This window comes from Eptesicus fuscus, chromosome 15 (assembly GCF_027574615.1).
Source record: "Eptesicus fuscus isolate TK198812 chromosome 15, DD_ASM_mEF_20220401, whole genome shotgun sequence".
In the NCBI taxonomy this organism is placed as follows: Eukaryota; Metazoa; Chordata; class Mammalia; order Chiroptera; family Vespertilionidae; genus Eptesicus; species Eptesicus fuscus.
The window spans coordinates 54,247,271-54,263,628 of NC_072487.1; the positions used below are offsets into that span (position 1 = coordinate 54,247,271).

At 38.8% G+C, this 16,358-nt stretch overlaps 1 protein-coding gene and 1 non-coding gene across 7 annotated transcripts in view; one reads left to right on the forward strand and one right to left on the reverse strand.

Moving 5' to 3' along the window:
- The first annotated feature begins 2,658 nt into the window (after positions 1 to 2,658).
- On the forward strand, positions 2,659 to 2,793 carry LOC114231750 (small nucleolar RNA SNORA20). Its single transcript, XR_003617747.1, has one exon. It is a non-coding gene; the product is annotated as a small nucleolar RNA SNORA20 (small nucleolar RNA).
- Positions 2,794 to 6,560: 3,767 nt separating this feature from the next.
- ERP44 (endoplasmic reticulum protein 44) overlaps positions 6,561 to 16,358 on the reverse strand; it is a 62,524-nt gene continuing 52,726 nt past the window's right edge. For 5 of the 6 annotated variants that reach the window (XM_008141861.3, XM_054727717.1, XM_028145937.2 and 2 more), the window contains 2 exons: positions 8,723 to 8,825; positions 6,561 to 6,778 (listed from right to left, as the gene is read on the reverse strand). In XM_008141861.3, the coding sequence (XP_008140083.1) occupies positions 6,677 to 6,778; positions 8,723 to 8,825 (205 nt within the window). In that variant the 3' untranslated portion in view covers positions 6,561 to 6,676. The remainder of the gene's footprint in view (positions 6,779 to 8,722; positions 8,826 to 16,358) is intronic. The other variant, XM_054727719.1, reaches the window with a different exon arrangement.

Genomic DNA, 16,358 nt, shown 5'->3' on the forward strand with positions numbered 1-16,358 from the left:
TACTGTAGAAACAGTAGCAGCAGGAATTTAATTGCTCTAATAGACAAGCAGAGTTTGGACTTAGGCAAAGGCAGAGCTGAAGTGGCATTTGACAGGGTTTGAACCAAGGTCTCTAATACTCAGGCTCATGTACTTATTCCACTAAACAGCCTCTCAGTTACCTGATAGGAATGGAAAGGAATAAAGTGTTTGGCACTTACTAATTCTTCATTGACATTAGTTCCCTTTCTTTCCTCTCTAGGTTTTATTGTTCTTTATTGTTCATAACAGATTGCTGCCTCTTATCTGGGTTAAGGTGGGGGTCAACAACTCAGGACATTCTTAGTCTTCCCTTCTTGCACTCTCCCCCTGACCCCATTGATACCTTGCCTATCTTACAGGGTGGCTGTGAAGATTAAAAGAATTAATAACATGTTAAGTGCCTAGAATGGAGCTTTGCTTGTAGTACTGTATAAATGTTAGTTGCTACTGTTATTATTTTATCATGTACCTCCAAGAAGAGTGTTAGGGAGATACCTAAAATGAGTGGAGACTTGATAAAAATATCAAGAATGCTTAAAATGACTTAAAAAAGGCTCAGTTAATAAGGTGGTATAATGATGACAGATGCCTGGTAAAAAATAATATTTTTAATCTATTAAGAATAATATTCAAACATGAAAATGTATAAGATCTGGTTAGGAGTAGGATGATCATACATCCCAGTTTGTCTGTTAAAGTTTTTATTTATATCTGTTGTGTTGGTGATATTATTACTAATGTTCCCTATCCCTCTTTATTATTATTTATTTAAGAGAGGGAAAGAGAGAGAAAGATGGTTGATTTCTGTGTCTGCCTTGACCTGGAATCAAACCCACAACCTTGGCTTATCAGGATGATGCTCTAACCAGCTGAGCCACCAGACCAGGGCCCTTTTCACTGTTAAATGTCCTGGTCTGCATGAAAAAATTACATGGTCACCCTAGTTATAAGGTGTGGAAGTTTTTTTTTTTTAAAGCGTTCGTGTTTTAAAAGAATTTATCATTTGTAGGCTCAGATTAAAAAACATTCTAGGTTTAGTGGGAACTTGTAGATATGATTTTCAAGTTCCATCAGTAATCTCTAAGGAACCAGAAAACAGAAGAGGTGCCAGAACACTGAGCTTGGGCAAAACTAAAATTTAAGGAGCGAAGTTGGATTCCAGAAGCCACAGACCAGGGAATTTACCTTGTAAGCCTAGACAATTTCAGAAATGGACTCTTAAGGTTTTACATCAGAAAGCCATGCTCATTATGAAGACATGGGTAATTGTGAATTATGAAGAATTGCTAAGTTAGAATAGATGCTCTCTTCTACTTTCCCCACTGTGTGCACAACCAGGAATGCCCTGCTCTATTCCTTCTCCTGGGCAGTGGTTAGGGCAAGAAAACAAATGTAGTTATCAGCTTCCAAGATTGACCTGATCCTACCCAGGCAAGTGTACCCTTGGCATCAAGAGAGCATACAGCTTCTTCCTTGGCATCCATCCCAACAAGTAGAACAGCACAGATAGGCAAGCCTGTGACGCTTTACCCGAATGGTCCAGAGTTGGGAGAGAAACAACAGGGCAGCAATACTTGGCTATAATAGTACTTACTAGTAGAGAATAGCGACAGCTTCTATTACTGTAACTCTCCTGGGGGGTGGGGAGGAGGGAAGGAGCCTGATGTGTTTAAGAAAACATAGAAAACATCTTTCTGCTCCTAGCCAAGAAACCACTTCCTGTAGGAAGGCTCCCCTAACCCCAAGGCTACACACACCTCCATCCCTCTGTGGTTAACTCACAGCACAGCACAGCACCTACAGTGCTGTTAGAATCACCCTTTCACCCATCTGTTTTAACTGTGAGCCCTGTGATGGCAGGGGCAGTCTCTTGTTCACTATTGTATCCTTAGCCTGGCAACAGTAGATAATGCTTGCTGAATAGTAAATGTTTTATAAACCATACAATGAATTTTGTCAACTCGGTATAGTCTGTCTTTCCCCAAGGCTGAGTGACTAAGCTAGGGGTCAGATCTACCTCACAGAAAACGGTGTTCATGGGAGTTTCCAGCACCTCTGCAGGACTCTGCATTGCCCAAGGGGGCATTCGCATGTCGTTCTGATAGTGTAAGATTTTAATCAATTCTAGGCTAAAACTTAGGACTCCCTAACCAATTTAGGATATAGAATTAAAGGTGACAGCAGGTAATTGTTTCACAGATGAGCCAGCAGAGTTATGGTGATGCTTTCTTGTCCTTTGTTCATTCGTTCATCCTATGTAATATGGCTCCTTCCTTCCCACCATCAGATTTAGTGATCACTCACAGTGCTCTAGGACTAGGCTGCTGAGAACACAGAGTTCTGCTTCCAGGGCACTCATACAGTGATAAGGAAAAGGGGTACATATACTTCCAACTTTGTATTAGACTGGGTGCTCTAAAACACAAACAAAGGGCTGTTGGACCACAGGAGTGATCATTGTCCTAGGCATTGGAGAATGGATAGAAGGAATTTACTAAACGTAGGGGAGGGGAGAGGAAAAGGGACATTTTAGTGAAGTGATTTGTAAGCTGCAGTTTTTCTCACCTCGTGATACAAAAACCTATTATCTATGGCAGACTGGGCCTTCCCCAGTGTGTTCTGCAAGAGTGAGCTTTGCTTCCCATTTATTTGCTGCTATAGTCTTTTCAATGGTATGAGCAGTTATACGCATGGGATAAAATAACATTAGACCATTGTCAACTGAGATGGAGTAACCATTTCATCTCTTCTGCATGCATGGTCTAGACATATATAAAAAAACAATAAAATTAAATTAAATTTAAAAAATAGTGAGCTTTGACACTTCAACTAAAGGCACATGGATTCATACAGCTTCTCATTCTGATTCAATTAATCTAAAAAACAAACTGGAAGAGCTTGTGACTCTGGGTTATCTGTATTCTGAGTAAAATGTTCACAATATGATATTTATTTATGATGAATTAAATTAGTAAAATCTCAAATGCAGAAGTATTTTATAAATATAGTTTTATTACTTGGAAGTACATACAAAAATTCAAACACAGCTTAAAAAAAATAACAGTTGCCAAGCAGAGGTCCTATCCAACCGGTTTTAATGAACACATAGAACAGTTATAATCAGCATAAAACAATTTTAAGACATGAAACAACTTATTGTCCTCAGGGTCTTTAAATATTGGACTTAAAAACTGGTTTTTGTTTTATTCTTTACACCTATTTAAATCTTTTCCCTAAATATAGACTAACATTTCAGTTTGGTTCATGAGATTTTCATTCAGAAAAACAGGTAAAACCCTTTACTAGATTTTGAAAACTGAAATACTGTATGTCCATTTCTACTCTCCTATTGCCTCACATTCTCCATGGTTTCTCAAAAATTCCCAATAGTTGCTAACAGAGAAAGCACTTATAACTTCAGCAGCTCTCTGGAATACTGAAATTTGGGCCTAAGAGTCCTGGAATTATTTAAGAAGGCAAGATTTTCATTTTTTTTTCTTCCTGTGATTTTATTTGTGGCCAGCAGACTATATCTCGTCAGAGAGAAAACCCAAAAGTTCAGTTATTTTGCTTTTCCCGATTGTTGTTAATCCATTACTATTTTGTCCATTCTTTTTTGCTGTTGGGTGTTTTTTTTGTGTGTTTTTCCCCATGCCTTCTTGGCAACTTTAGCATGCTCTTCAAATTTAAGTTCATTCTGAGCTTTAACATTTCAGTTATACATTTTACTCTCCTCTTTTTGGCCTTTATCGTGCCAGTTTTTTCTTCTTTTGTACATGATTTTTGACAACTAGACTTCATCAAAGAGCTCTGAGATGCTTTAGATCAGGGGTGGGGAACCTTTTTTCTGCCAAGGGCCGTTTGGATATTTATAACATCATTCATGGGCCATGCAAAATTATCAACTTAAAAATTAGCCTGCTATATTTGGTCATTTAATTAACTCACCCCTAATCCTTGGCAGGGCCAGACCAAATAAATGATTTTGAGGGCCCTATGTGGCCCTTGGGCCAGATGTATAGATGCCCAATCTCTAAATGTTGAGAATTTCATATAAAGAAAGTTTTCATCCTTTTATGGCCCCTTACTACTGGAACGGTTTTTGAAAAACTAGAAAGGGTCTGCTTCTAGTTCTGGTTTTGCACTCAACTTTGTGTTCGTTTTTCATCCCCTCTTCACAGCTGAGGAGGAGCCTGTGGCTCAAGGTAGATGGGATAAAATGAGAAGACTTCCACCTACAATACTCGATTCATGGTACAGAGGGGAAGGAGTCTAAATTGTGAGTTCTAGATTTCTGGAAGCTCTCTTTATACATCCAACTGGTGACAAACCCCCATGGAACCTATATCTTTGCCATCTCTTGTATCTGTTCCTGTCCATCTCTGCTGCTAGACTCATTTTATTATACCTAGATCAGCAGCCATAGTATTCTTTCTTAGAATTAAACATGAATATACTTCTCTGCTTAAAATCTGTTGATGGATCTCTATTGCCTATAAGGCACAGTACAAACCCCTTAGATTGGCATACAAGGCCCTGCAGAATCAGCTATCATTTCCCTAGCCACCTCCCCACCCACCACACACTAGCTCTGTGACAAGAACTTATTTTCTGCAATACATTTTGCTGTTTTGCACTTAAGCTTAATGAGTTTGTATAAATTGTCGCAAATTCCTGATGGGTGCCGAGTCCTTCAGGGGTACAAAAAGTACCCAAGGTCATTTTGCATCCCATTCATTCAATAAACATTTTGATGATGACTGCTAAGTATCTAGAAATGCTAGCTATTGGAGATGTGGACATAAAATTCAGTATCCTTACCCTCGGTGACTTCAGTCTAGAAAAGATAATGGTAGTGGCACTAAGTCCCAGTATGTGTGAAAGCTAAATAATGCAGCCTCAAATCCACTCATTTTTTAACAGCCACCCAATTATCTTAGATCACAATGGACATGTGTTCCTTGAGGCTTTTCAAATTAAATGCTCTCAAGCCAGGGCTCTGCAACCCAATACTTGAGTGTTATCTTTTACTTTTTAAAGACGATTATAAGATTACAAATTATTCCAGTTAATTGCATATGCTACTTATGGTTTTGTGTACTATAGCTTGTTGACTATTTGTGAATTTTCATTCTGGCCACCTCAGATTTGGTCCACCCTCTGACCTAAAAACTACAACTCTCATTTCAAAGTTATTGATTAAAAGTAATGAAGGTCCAACCTTTAGGAAGCTGTCCTGCTTTTCTGGTTAATCTGATAAAATACACTAAATATGCCCCTTATCACCTTATTGATGACGTTTATTATTGTGAATGGAATAATGGATAAGTCATGCATTAAGTAAGACTTCTAGGCTGATTTTTAAAAATAACAATCATTAAATATCCATTATAAATATTCACTTTATTTTGAAAGAATTGGAAGATGTTACATATATTACATACTACATATAATGGCACATGTCAGCCTTTTAAGCTTAAAAATAATCTCTCCCCAAACTGGGATTGACTTAGACTCCAAATATAAAATGACTCTTGGCCTATAGCACCAACCCAAGCCCAGAGGAAAGCCAGTTTTGAACCTGTCTGTCCTCTGGCACTGGGCTTCCTGATATGATACTGAGGGTCCTTGCCCTCTGGTTTTGTTCCCTGGCAGTACTGAGGCCTGGCACAGGGACCCATCTGACTGTACACTGCAGGCCTGGAGATCAGAGAATCTAAAGGGTAGGGTCCTCTGATAATTTCACAATGTAAAAAACTAAAAACTTATGTGCCTATTGTCTTCATTTTTGACCTATACAATTAATAACAAGATTACAAGAAAGGAGGTTAGAACTATGAAGTACAATTTGCTGGTTTTTCTCTTTGGAAATTGAAGTGTCATGATCGGAGGAGCCTTAAAAGTCATATAGTTCAATACTGGTAACCTGCTCCACTAGTATTTCCCTTTCCCAGCTTTAAGTATAATTGTTAGACAAACATAGAAATTTAATAACACCTTTCATTTTCTTTTTCTTAATTCATAAGGAGAATTCCTGCCAAATGATCTGGCTTATGATTCTTCTTCTCTTCAAAGTATGTTTAAGTTATACATTAAGAATCCAAAATATACCCTTATGGAATTTTCATAAGCAATAGCCAACCAATCAGTAAAACACAGTACACAGTGTGGAAATTTTAATTTATTCCCCACCCAAGTATCCAGAATATGTGCCCCTTTAACTTTGAGAAATGTGATAATGAAAATACCAACAGAACTGGTCATATGTAATGAGAAGAAAAAAAAGCACATAGTACACAGGAAACATCCCTAAGTCCTCCCTGATCTAATAGTGCGAGTTAATGGTTGTTTCTGGCAATGTCACCTTGCACTTAATTTATGAAAATTTTACAGGACCGATTTAAAGTAGATAGGCCTCTAATTCTTGTTTGTTTGTGGTTGTTTTTTTTTTTTTTTCGGACCCTAAAAGAGTTTTTAAAAGAGGCTATATTAAGTGACAATGCATTCTGAGTCGGGGGAGAAAAAAAATTAAAAACCCAAAACTTCTTTCAGTTTATTCAAAATAAAAATACACAGAATTATGAAAATATAGGTTTACTATTTCCACCACGTAAGTTGATGCTGCTGTTTGAAAGTCAAATTGTTTTTCAAGTTTTTAAAGCTCATCTCGATCTCTCAATAAAGTATACCTATATTCGCTGGGTGCTAGTTTCTGGAAAGAGCTCTCGGGGGGACTACTTGCTACATCCTGGGCGTCCTAAAGAGAAAGAATAAAACATTTTTATATCAATATATTTTATGGAGTTATAATATTTCAATAAGAGCATTAGATGAATGGTAGTTGCCCTATAATTATTTAATAATCAATAAAAGGTAGCTACTGTGTGCCAGAGATAAAGAGTTAATTAAGTTTGAAATCTTGCTTTCCCCATTTCATATATGCCTTTACTCAGATTCTCCAGGGCAAGGCAGGGCTGCCACAAAGCCACTAAATATGGACCTGCTGACAGTTCCAGTGGTGCAGAGGAAGGAAACAAAATACCTGACATCTGGGCGCATTCCTAGAATATTCTATAGAGCCAGCACAACACTTGACTAAGTTGGCCCCAACCCTTCCCTCTTACAAATAACTAAGAAAATTAAAGGCACCTATTCTGTAGCCAGAATTAGTTACCTGGATGCCAGAAATGATCAAAACTAAATTAACATAAGGAGGAAAACAAACACTTCAATATAATACTTTAAGAAATTAATTTCTGCATTATTTTACTTGTGCACATACAGTAGATAAAAATACTGGAATTCTAAGAGTGACTTCCAAGAATTTCTAAGAAAAGGCAGTGTATTCTATATTTTATTTCCAGACTGTGAGCTCTTCAAGAGCAAGTATGATTGTCATTCTTTTAATATCCCCTGTAGTTAACAAAGGCACACAGTACATATGTTACATCCTATATCTAATGGCACAACTGCATTATAATGGTGAACAATGTGCCTACAAACTTCCCATATAACTTGGCCATGTTTCACTTCCCCAATATATTTTTAATTTTTTGTTGTTGTTGAAATATGTTTGGTTTAATTTAACTGAAATTATATTACTATAAACAAACATGTATTTAATACCATTAGTACACAAAGATGACAAAATATAAAGAATTCAACTGTCTAATGGAGATGTTGAAACAAATCAGGATAATACAATAATGATAAGCTACATCCTTTCGTAATATGATAAAATACTAAGCAGGCTGACTTTTCTGATGAAAACAATCACCTGGATTATTGCCAACAACATGCCTGCTTCTACAGTTGCTTAATTATCAAAAGTCTGACCGCAGATTTCAAGGAAAAAGCATGTCATCAGATTCCTAAAGAGAACTCTTGACTCAACTTAATTTGACTCAAAGTGAAGAAAATTTCACTTAGTCTTTATTTTTCTTTTATATGTGGAGGTTCTTTGGGCACAAGAGTAGATTGAAGTTTTGAACATATAAAATAGAGTTTGGTATATATCATCTTCCCTCTTGGTATAGTGGGGGATATAAATCGCTAATGAATCAAAATGCAAATTTAGGGGTGTTTAACAAAGGAGGAACACAGAAATATTAAAATTCTCAGGTTTTTAGAAATATATATATATATTAAATACAAAATGTCAAGCAATCTAAATCTCAATTGGAAAGCTGCATTAAACTAAGTTTTTAAAATACATATATATATATTTTATTGATTTTTTACAGAGAGGGAGGGAGAAGGGTAGAGAGTTAGAAACATCCATGAGAGAGAAACATCGATCAGCTGCCTCCCGCACACCCGCTACTGGGGATGTGCCCACAACCAAGGTACATGCCCTTGTCCAGAATTGAACCTGGGACCCTTCAGTCCGCAGGCTGATGCTCTATCCACTAAGCCAAACCAGTTAGGGCTAAACTATAAGCTTTGAGCATTATGAAACATGTATTGGTAAAGGAGGCTCTTAGGATGATTTGCAAGAATACCAAATTATTTTCTTCATAGTGAGGTCAATCTTCCAGCCACAGAGGACACCTGAACAATTAATGGAATTCTCTGATTTCACTGATCCATCTACTTCCATTTCCTATCTCCTACTTTTAATTTTAAAAGGAACATAGTTTGTACATTGTCTAGAGTCTGTTGAAAAAGAAAAAAAGCTCCCACTGAAAAACATGAGTGCTACCTGTCCTTGGGCTGTGTCAGTTGGGTCAGGACCATGATGGAATTCTCTGTGAAGTTTTCCAGAATGTAAGTCAAATACAAACTGCTTGAGTCTTCCAGGAATTCTAAAACCAAAGTCAAATAAAAATTTAGCTTAAGCTATTAAAATGGACTTAACTCTTATCAACTTCACATAATTTTTAAAAAATTTTATTTATAATCCCACCATCCTACCGTAACTATTACAGACCAGGTATATGTTGAACATTTTTATACAGTTGTAATCTTATCGAGATACTCAGTTTTGTGTTCTAATTCCTGCACTTGTTACATAAAAATTTTTCTATGCTTACCGTTTTCACAGATGCATCAGTCTGTCAAGATGTTATCCTAAAACTTAATTAACCATCCCTTATTTTTAAGCATTTTTTCCTGAGTTAATGTAACTAAAAACACTTATGTCCTGCAATATCACCCTGAAAATAACAGGGCTCGGGAAAAAATAGTATTACCCAATCAAAACTATGTAGCTTTATAACAGAGTCCTACAAAAAGCCTAGAACAGAAATATTAGCACTGTTTAGCCTCCACCAGCATTGGAGCCTGTGTCAGCCAGATAATCCTCCGTGGCTGTAACCTGGAGCTTCTAAATCCTTTTTGAGAGGTAGGCCCTGGAGGGCATTTACGGTCAGCAGAACCAGTTTTATCAAATAATCTAAGGCAGGGTGTAGCTTTTTCATGTGGTTCTCTCCCCCTGCCCCCTTAAGCACAGGGGAAATTTCTTCACAACTTCTTTAACCACAGGGGCAGCTTCTCTGGATAGCTTAACACTGTGAAAAGCAAAAGCAAAAGCACTTCTCAAGGCCAGGAAACTGGTATGTTTTTTGTTTTGCTTTGTTTATGTCTTCACACACCACTAAGGCATTCTCTTTAATGGTGAAAACGCTTTCTTGGGTGGTTTCAAAACATTCTGAGGAAAATAAAATGAACCAACACAACTCATTGTATATTGACATCATTCCCCTACTTACTAATCAGGGCATAAGCAAATCTTAGCACAGAGACCTGCGCTGTAGTAAAACAGACCATTATAAAGCTAAGCAGATACATATACAGCTGGTGCTTGAATAACGTCATCTATACATATAAAGAGGTAATGTGCTAATTTGTCCGTTATGGTGTCCCAGTCACGACCAGTCTGTGGGTGAGGACGGGGGTGGGGACTTCTGCCCCCAGTGCTAATGTCACGCTGCGTATGTCCCCGCCCAGCACTGAGGTGAGGCTGCCTGCCTGCATCCCTGGCTAGGGATGTGACAGCCTGCGTGCGTCCCTGTTCAGCGCTGACATGATGCTGTGGGGAGGGAGGAGAGGGGAGCTGGGCTTGACGGTGGACCTCAGGCCACGCCTCCCGCCCCACAGGGCTTGATAGGGGACCTCAGGCTGTGCCCCCCATCCAGCGCCGGGCTGGGGACCTGAGGCTGCGCCCCCCACCCGGAGGGGCTTGACAGGGGTGGGGCCAGCAGGGTCTGGGTCTCCTGTGTTTTCGAAGTGCGTGTGGGTGGTGGGTGGGGACTTGACTCTAGGTCCCATGGCACGCCCTACACTCTGACAGGAGGGAGATTTTATATACATTTTACTAATTTTATTTCATCTCTGACACTTCTACTATAGGGAAAGGGCAAATAGCAATACTAAAATATTTCTTCTAATTAATTCCCTTTTAATGTGCACTAATTTCGTGCACCAGGCCACTAGTTTCATTATAATGTTAGAGAGGAAAAAGAAAATCGATTCCTGGCTGGGGCCTCTCTAGATGTGTGAAGTTGGGACATTCTCCCTGTGCCTGCATGAGTCTCCCCTGAGAACTCCAGTTTCCTCCCACAGTGATGTGCAGGTGAGGTAAACAGGTGTGTCTACATTGTCCTAGTGTGAGTGTGGGTGTGTTAGTGCGCCCTGTGATGGAAGAGCAGTGTGTCTGGAGTTGGATCCCGCCTTGCACCCTGAAATGCAGGATAGGCTCTGGCCATCCGTCACCCGGAACTGGAATGAGTGGGATGGAAAATGATTTTCTTGTTTTTATTAATCTTTCCTAAATGTATGTAGGCTTACATTTATTTCAATGTTTAATATTAGAAGTGTTTTGGGTCTTCATTTAGAAGTTTTGGTGACCAGAAATATACCATAAGAACTCTTACTGTTATCAACTTTTACTATTATCAGGGGTCCCTCAGCCTGGCCTGTGCCCTCTTGCAGTCCGGGAGCCCTGGGAGGATGTCCGACTGATGACTTAGGCACACTAAGCCATCAGTCAGACATCCTTACCATTGCCGCGGAGGTGGGAGAGGCTCCCATCACTGCCACTGTGCTTGCCAGCCATGAGCCTGGCTTCTGGCTGAGCGGCACTCCCCCTGTGGGAGCACACTAACCTCCAGGGGGCAGCTCCTGCATTGAGTGTCTGCCCCCTGGTGGTTAGTGCACATCATAGTGACTGGTCATTCCACCATTTGGTCATTTGCATATTAGCCTTTTATTATATAGGATTAGCCTATGATAAAATTGGTTTCGTTATACATTGTTTTGCTGTAAGTTCCAGTTTCCAAGAACCTACTGATGACACTAAGTGAGGCCTTCAGTATGAGCCTTTAAAAAAAAAAAAAAATTATTTCCTTGAATTGTAGCCAGGAGTACTGGATTAAATAATAAGAACTTTTGACAAAGTGTGGGCAAATTACACATACAAAACATCAGCCAGTTTTTGCTACTACTTGTCTACCTGTTTATTCTTTGAAATCTTGACAGCACCTCTGTCTTTTTATTAAAAATTAGTCTTGCTAATTTAATAAGTAAAAGACACCTGCATTTTAATTTCCATTTCTTCAGAAATTAAGCATTTTTCCATTGTTTATTTTAGTTTATATTTCTGCTCACATGAATTGTCGTCTATGGAGATTGTGATATTTAAAAAAACTCATTATATACATTTAAATAGAAACCCTTTGTTTCACATATCTGTTACAAGAATTAAAATACAGGTCAACAAACACTTAATAGCTTCAGTAGAACTGACTGACTTTTTGGTAGCAAAGAATAGCTGGCTAGTGTTAGTATTACTAGTTTCTTTCTCTTTTTATCCTTTCCGAAGGTTCTGCAAGTGCTGTTTCTTTCTTCCCTTCAATAATTCCCACAGAGATGTACCAACCAATAACTTCATTGTACACCCATTTTAGCTCCCCACTAGCTCCAAAGCAACAGAGAACAGCAGGTGCCAAATGCACAGTTTACAAATACAAATGACGGTCAGGTAGCCGTATTGACAGAATGCCTGAAAGGTTCTCTGGTGCTGAAGAAATTGCCCACGCACCAGAGACAAACACTGAGAGGAGATCGATTTAAAGTTAATCTGACATCATCTACTGTCACCCACAGCAAAGTACTAAAATATAACCATTCAATTCAAAGAATTGCAAATGGTCTACAATGTTTAAGATAAAGCCCCAGTTAATTTGTTATTTTATAAGGTCCAAGATGATCACAACCAACAGAGTGTGAATTGTTCCTGTTAGTCAAATGATTTATAATTAAATCTTAAATGTAACAAATTCTTAGAGAACACTCAAAACAGACTTGTCCCTAATTTGATTCTACCACCTCCCTGCCCCCCACCCCCCTGCCCACTTGTCAACAGATGAGAAGAGAAAAAGAACCGTGAGCAGCAAAGACAAGGGAAATAGGATGGAAGAGCTCTTATCTAGCTTGTGGCCAGAAACTATCCATCATTATTAAGAAACAATCAGTGAATCAACAATATATTGTCAAGAAAACAGACAACATAGTTATCTGCTGAAAAGGAAAATAAATGGGCCTTTGCCATAATAATTTCAATTATATTTTCATACTTCAGGGTAAAATTTCCTAACTAGATGTCTCCCATCCTCGGAACACATTTATTTGTTTACAATCTTTATTTTTAGGTGATGCAAAATTTAGACACAGTGAGATGCACAAATGTTAAGTGTATCATTAAACAAGCTTTGAGAATTGCATGCAAGGTGAGGAATATTTGTACTGTTTTTTTAGAAGTACATACAGAATTCAGCTTTTCAGGCTTACAGTTCTATGAGTTTTAACATATGCATGTAAGTGTCTTGTTACCACCTCCACAAAAAGGATACAGAATAATTCCTACACCCTTTTTTGGTCAGGCCCTCTTCTTCCCCCTAACTACTTGCCAACTACTGATCTGTTCTCTGTTCCTATAATTTGCCTTTTCCAGAATGTCATGTACATAGAATCATACAGTATGTAACCATGAGACTGGCTTCTTTTATTTAGCATACTATATTTGAGATTCATCTGTTTTTGCTACATGTGTGAAAATGTTTTTTTCTTTATTTATTGCTGAATTGTATTCCATTGAGTACGATTAGTTTATCCACATACCTGCTGAAGGACATTTGGGTCCTTTCAAGGTTTTAGTGATTTTGAACAACGCTACTACAGACACTTGTGCACAGGTTTGTGTGTGAACATAGTTTATTTCTGTAGAAAAAATACTGGGTTATATGAGAGGTATATGTTTAACTTTTTAAGAAGCTACCAAATTGTTTTCCAGCGTAGCTATACCATTTTGCAATCCCACCAGCAATGTATAAGAGTTTCAGTTGCCCCATATCCTTCAGAACATCTGGCATTATCAGTACTTTAACCTAGCCATTCTAAAAGATGTAAAATTGGATCTCATCGTGGTTTTAATTTGTATTTCTCTAATGACTGATGATGTTAAGCACCTTTTCATGTTATTTGCCATTCATATATCTTCCTTACATCCTAACAGTATCTTTTGTTGTATTATCTGTGCTGTCAAATATAGTAGCCAATACCCACATGTGGCCATTGGGCACTTGAAATGGGTTAGAATGCCTAAGAAACTAACCGTTAAATTTTATATCATTTCGATTAATTAAAACTCAGGTATTCATCTATGGCTAGTAGCTACCCTGTTGGAGAGCAGAGCACTATGATGATTATTACAAGCCATCAAAGAAAAAAAACACAATCAGTAAAAGACAATGAAAGGGCTGAGAAAAGGAAAGCCATAATGGTTATCATAGAACCCAAGGAAGAATGTTCTATAGCACCCAAAACTGAGAATCTTAAGGAGGATGAGTCTGGGAAAGCCCCATTGTAGCAGTGTTATTTTTTCATGGGAAAAACCTGGGTTCAAACAACAGGGGTTAAATCACAAAATAATCCATTCAAAGGCAAATCAGCTAGCCATTAAAATAACGGGGAAATTACTTAGAGCCCAGAATGGGGAACTCATGAGCTTTAGAGTAGCCTGTGACATTCGCCAGGGGAACCTGAAGCCTGTCCTGCTTGCTGCTTTCCCCCGTCACTGGGGCCACGGCAGCTACCTAAGAACTTTGGGCAAACATACACATGGCCACAATTTTTAGAAGTTAAGTTTCTCTTCAAAGTCCTTCAATCGTCTTAAACCATACCTTACCATGTATTCTCTTCTCTCAGTGCTGTAGAGCATTTCCTAGACCTGTCCCTAGGTGCTCTTAGGTTCCAAAATTACCCTCCATTCCTTTCCCATATCCACACAGAATATGTTCCTTTACATTAGACAAGAAACCAATCTGTGACTTTGTTTTGGGTCTCTTCAAACATCTTTCACATTCATACTTATACTGCTTTTTTTTTTTATTTTTTTTAATATTTTTATTGAGGTATTATATGTGTACATATCTTACTATTACCCCCCCCACCCCACACCCACACATGCCCTCCCCCCCCAGAGTTTTGCGTCCATTGTTTATGCTTATATGCATGCATACAAGTCCTTCGTTTGATTTCATAACTCCCCCACCTTTCCCAAACTTTACTTATACTGCTTTTTACATGTACTGAAAATGTTACTGGTTTGGGATCAAGTGACTTGAGCTTGGGACTTTGGGGTTTAACATACTCTGACATGAATCCTAGCCCTACTACTAATTAGTTATGTGGCCTTGCTGGTTAAGTTACCTCCTCAGTCTCAGTTTCTTCAGAAAGGAAGAGGCAAAAAGAATGCTGGTAGAACCTCCTCCCCTCCCCTACCAATGCCTACTTCTGGCATGGGAGGGGACTATACCATAAATCTGCTTTCTCTCTCCTTACCAAAACCATACTTCCACCATATGACCCCGGAATGCTGAGGTACTAAGTAATAGTAATTACAGTAATTTATGAAAACTGCTTATCATTTAAGCCTTAATTACTATGCAGCACAATAACAATTATGCAAACCATTAAATGTGTCAGATTCACTTTGCTGCATGTTTTATTTGACTTTTAACACTAACACATAGGCTCAGTTTGTAGTTCACACAGCATGTGCCTCCTTACAGTTAAAAAGTATTAGTGGGGACAATGCCTAGAAGGGAAATCAGGCACCTAAGGGAGAAATGAAAGAAGTAATTTGTTTCAAAGAGCTTCAAATATAGTCACTTCTCTTACCTCCTTCCCTACGGATAGGACTAATTACTTGCAGGATGGGAGAGGAACATTTCCCAGTTCCAGATTTCTTTGGAGAATCTTACTGGCTCAGTTTCCTCTTAGGTAAAATGCTGCCAGCCAATAGGTGAGGAGGGGGACTGGGTCATGTGGTAAATACAACCATCTTGTAATACAGCTTCTCTGACAGACACCAAAATGGAATCAGAAGTGGTCAAGTGTGCCCCAGCTGGTTTGGCTCAGTGTATAGAGCCTCGGCCTGAGGACTGAAGGGGAGTTCAATTCCAATCAAGGGCACATGCCCTGATTTTGGGCTCGATCCCCAGTGTGCCCAGTATGGGGCATGCAGGAAGCAGCAGATCAATGACTCTCATCATTGATGTTTCTATCTCTTTGTCCCTCTCCCTTCCTCTCTGAAATCAATAAAAAATTTTTTTTAAAAAAAGGAAGTGCTAATGTGTTTTAAATCTGGCTGGAGGAGAAAAGATATCCAAAATGGAATTCCTCACAGGTTTCCCTGGAGGCGTAACAACATTCCTGGGAATAAAATCCATCCCAACATGGTGGGGGTGGGGCAAAAGTAGGTTTACAGTTGTTCATATGGAAAATAACACAATAAATAAGTTATAATACATGAATAAACTGTGTTTTGCATACTCATTACTTTCGCCCCACCCTGTAGTTGGGTACCATCAGTAAACCTAATGTTTTAGTCAGCATCCTGTTAACTTCCACTAACTTGAAACTTTGAGTAGGGCTGTAAGTTTCCAGTAAAAAGGAAGAGGTATGGAAACAACCCAGCATTTACCCACTATTAAAGATAGGGAAGTGTGCTGATAAAACTTCATATAACTGACCCTGAGTAAGGCAGCACTGTAATGCCCACCACAGCCACTCTACTTGGAAGCTCCAGCAGTGAGTGAGCCCTGCCGCCGAACTACCCTCTCCCCTAAATGTCTCATTCTCCTAGCTCGAGCTTGCAGCTTCAGGAAGAAGTGAGAGGAAGAGGGCACCCAACCAGTTAAGACCTTTCCATTTAGCCCAACAATCAATGCTTTATTCCTTTGCCCCTATCTCTTAAGTAACTCCTTGCTCCTTTTGATTCCATCCCACAAAAATTTAATCATGATTTTTTGTATCCAAAGGGGGGAGAAAAAGAA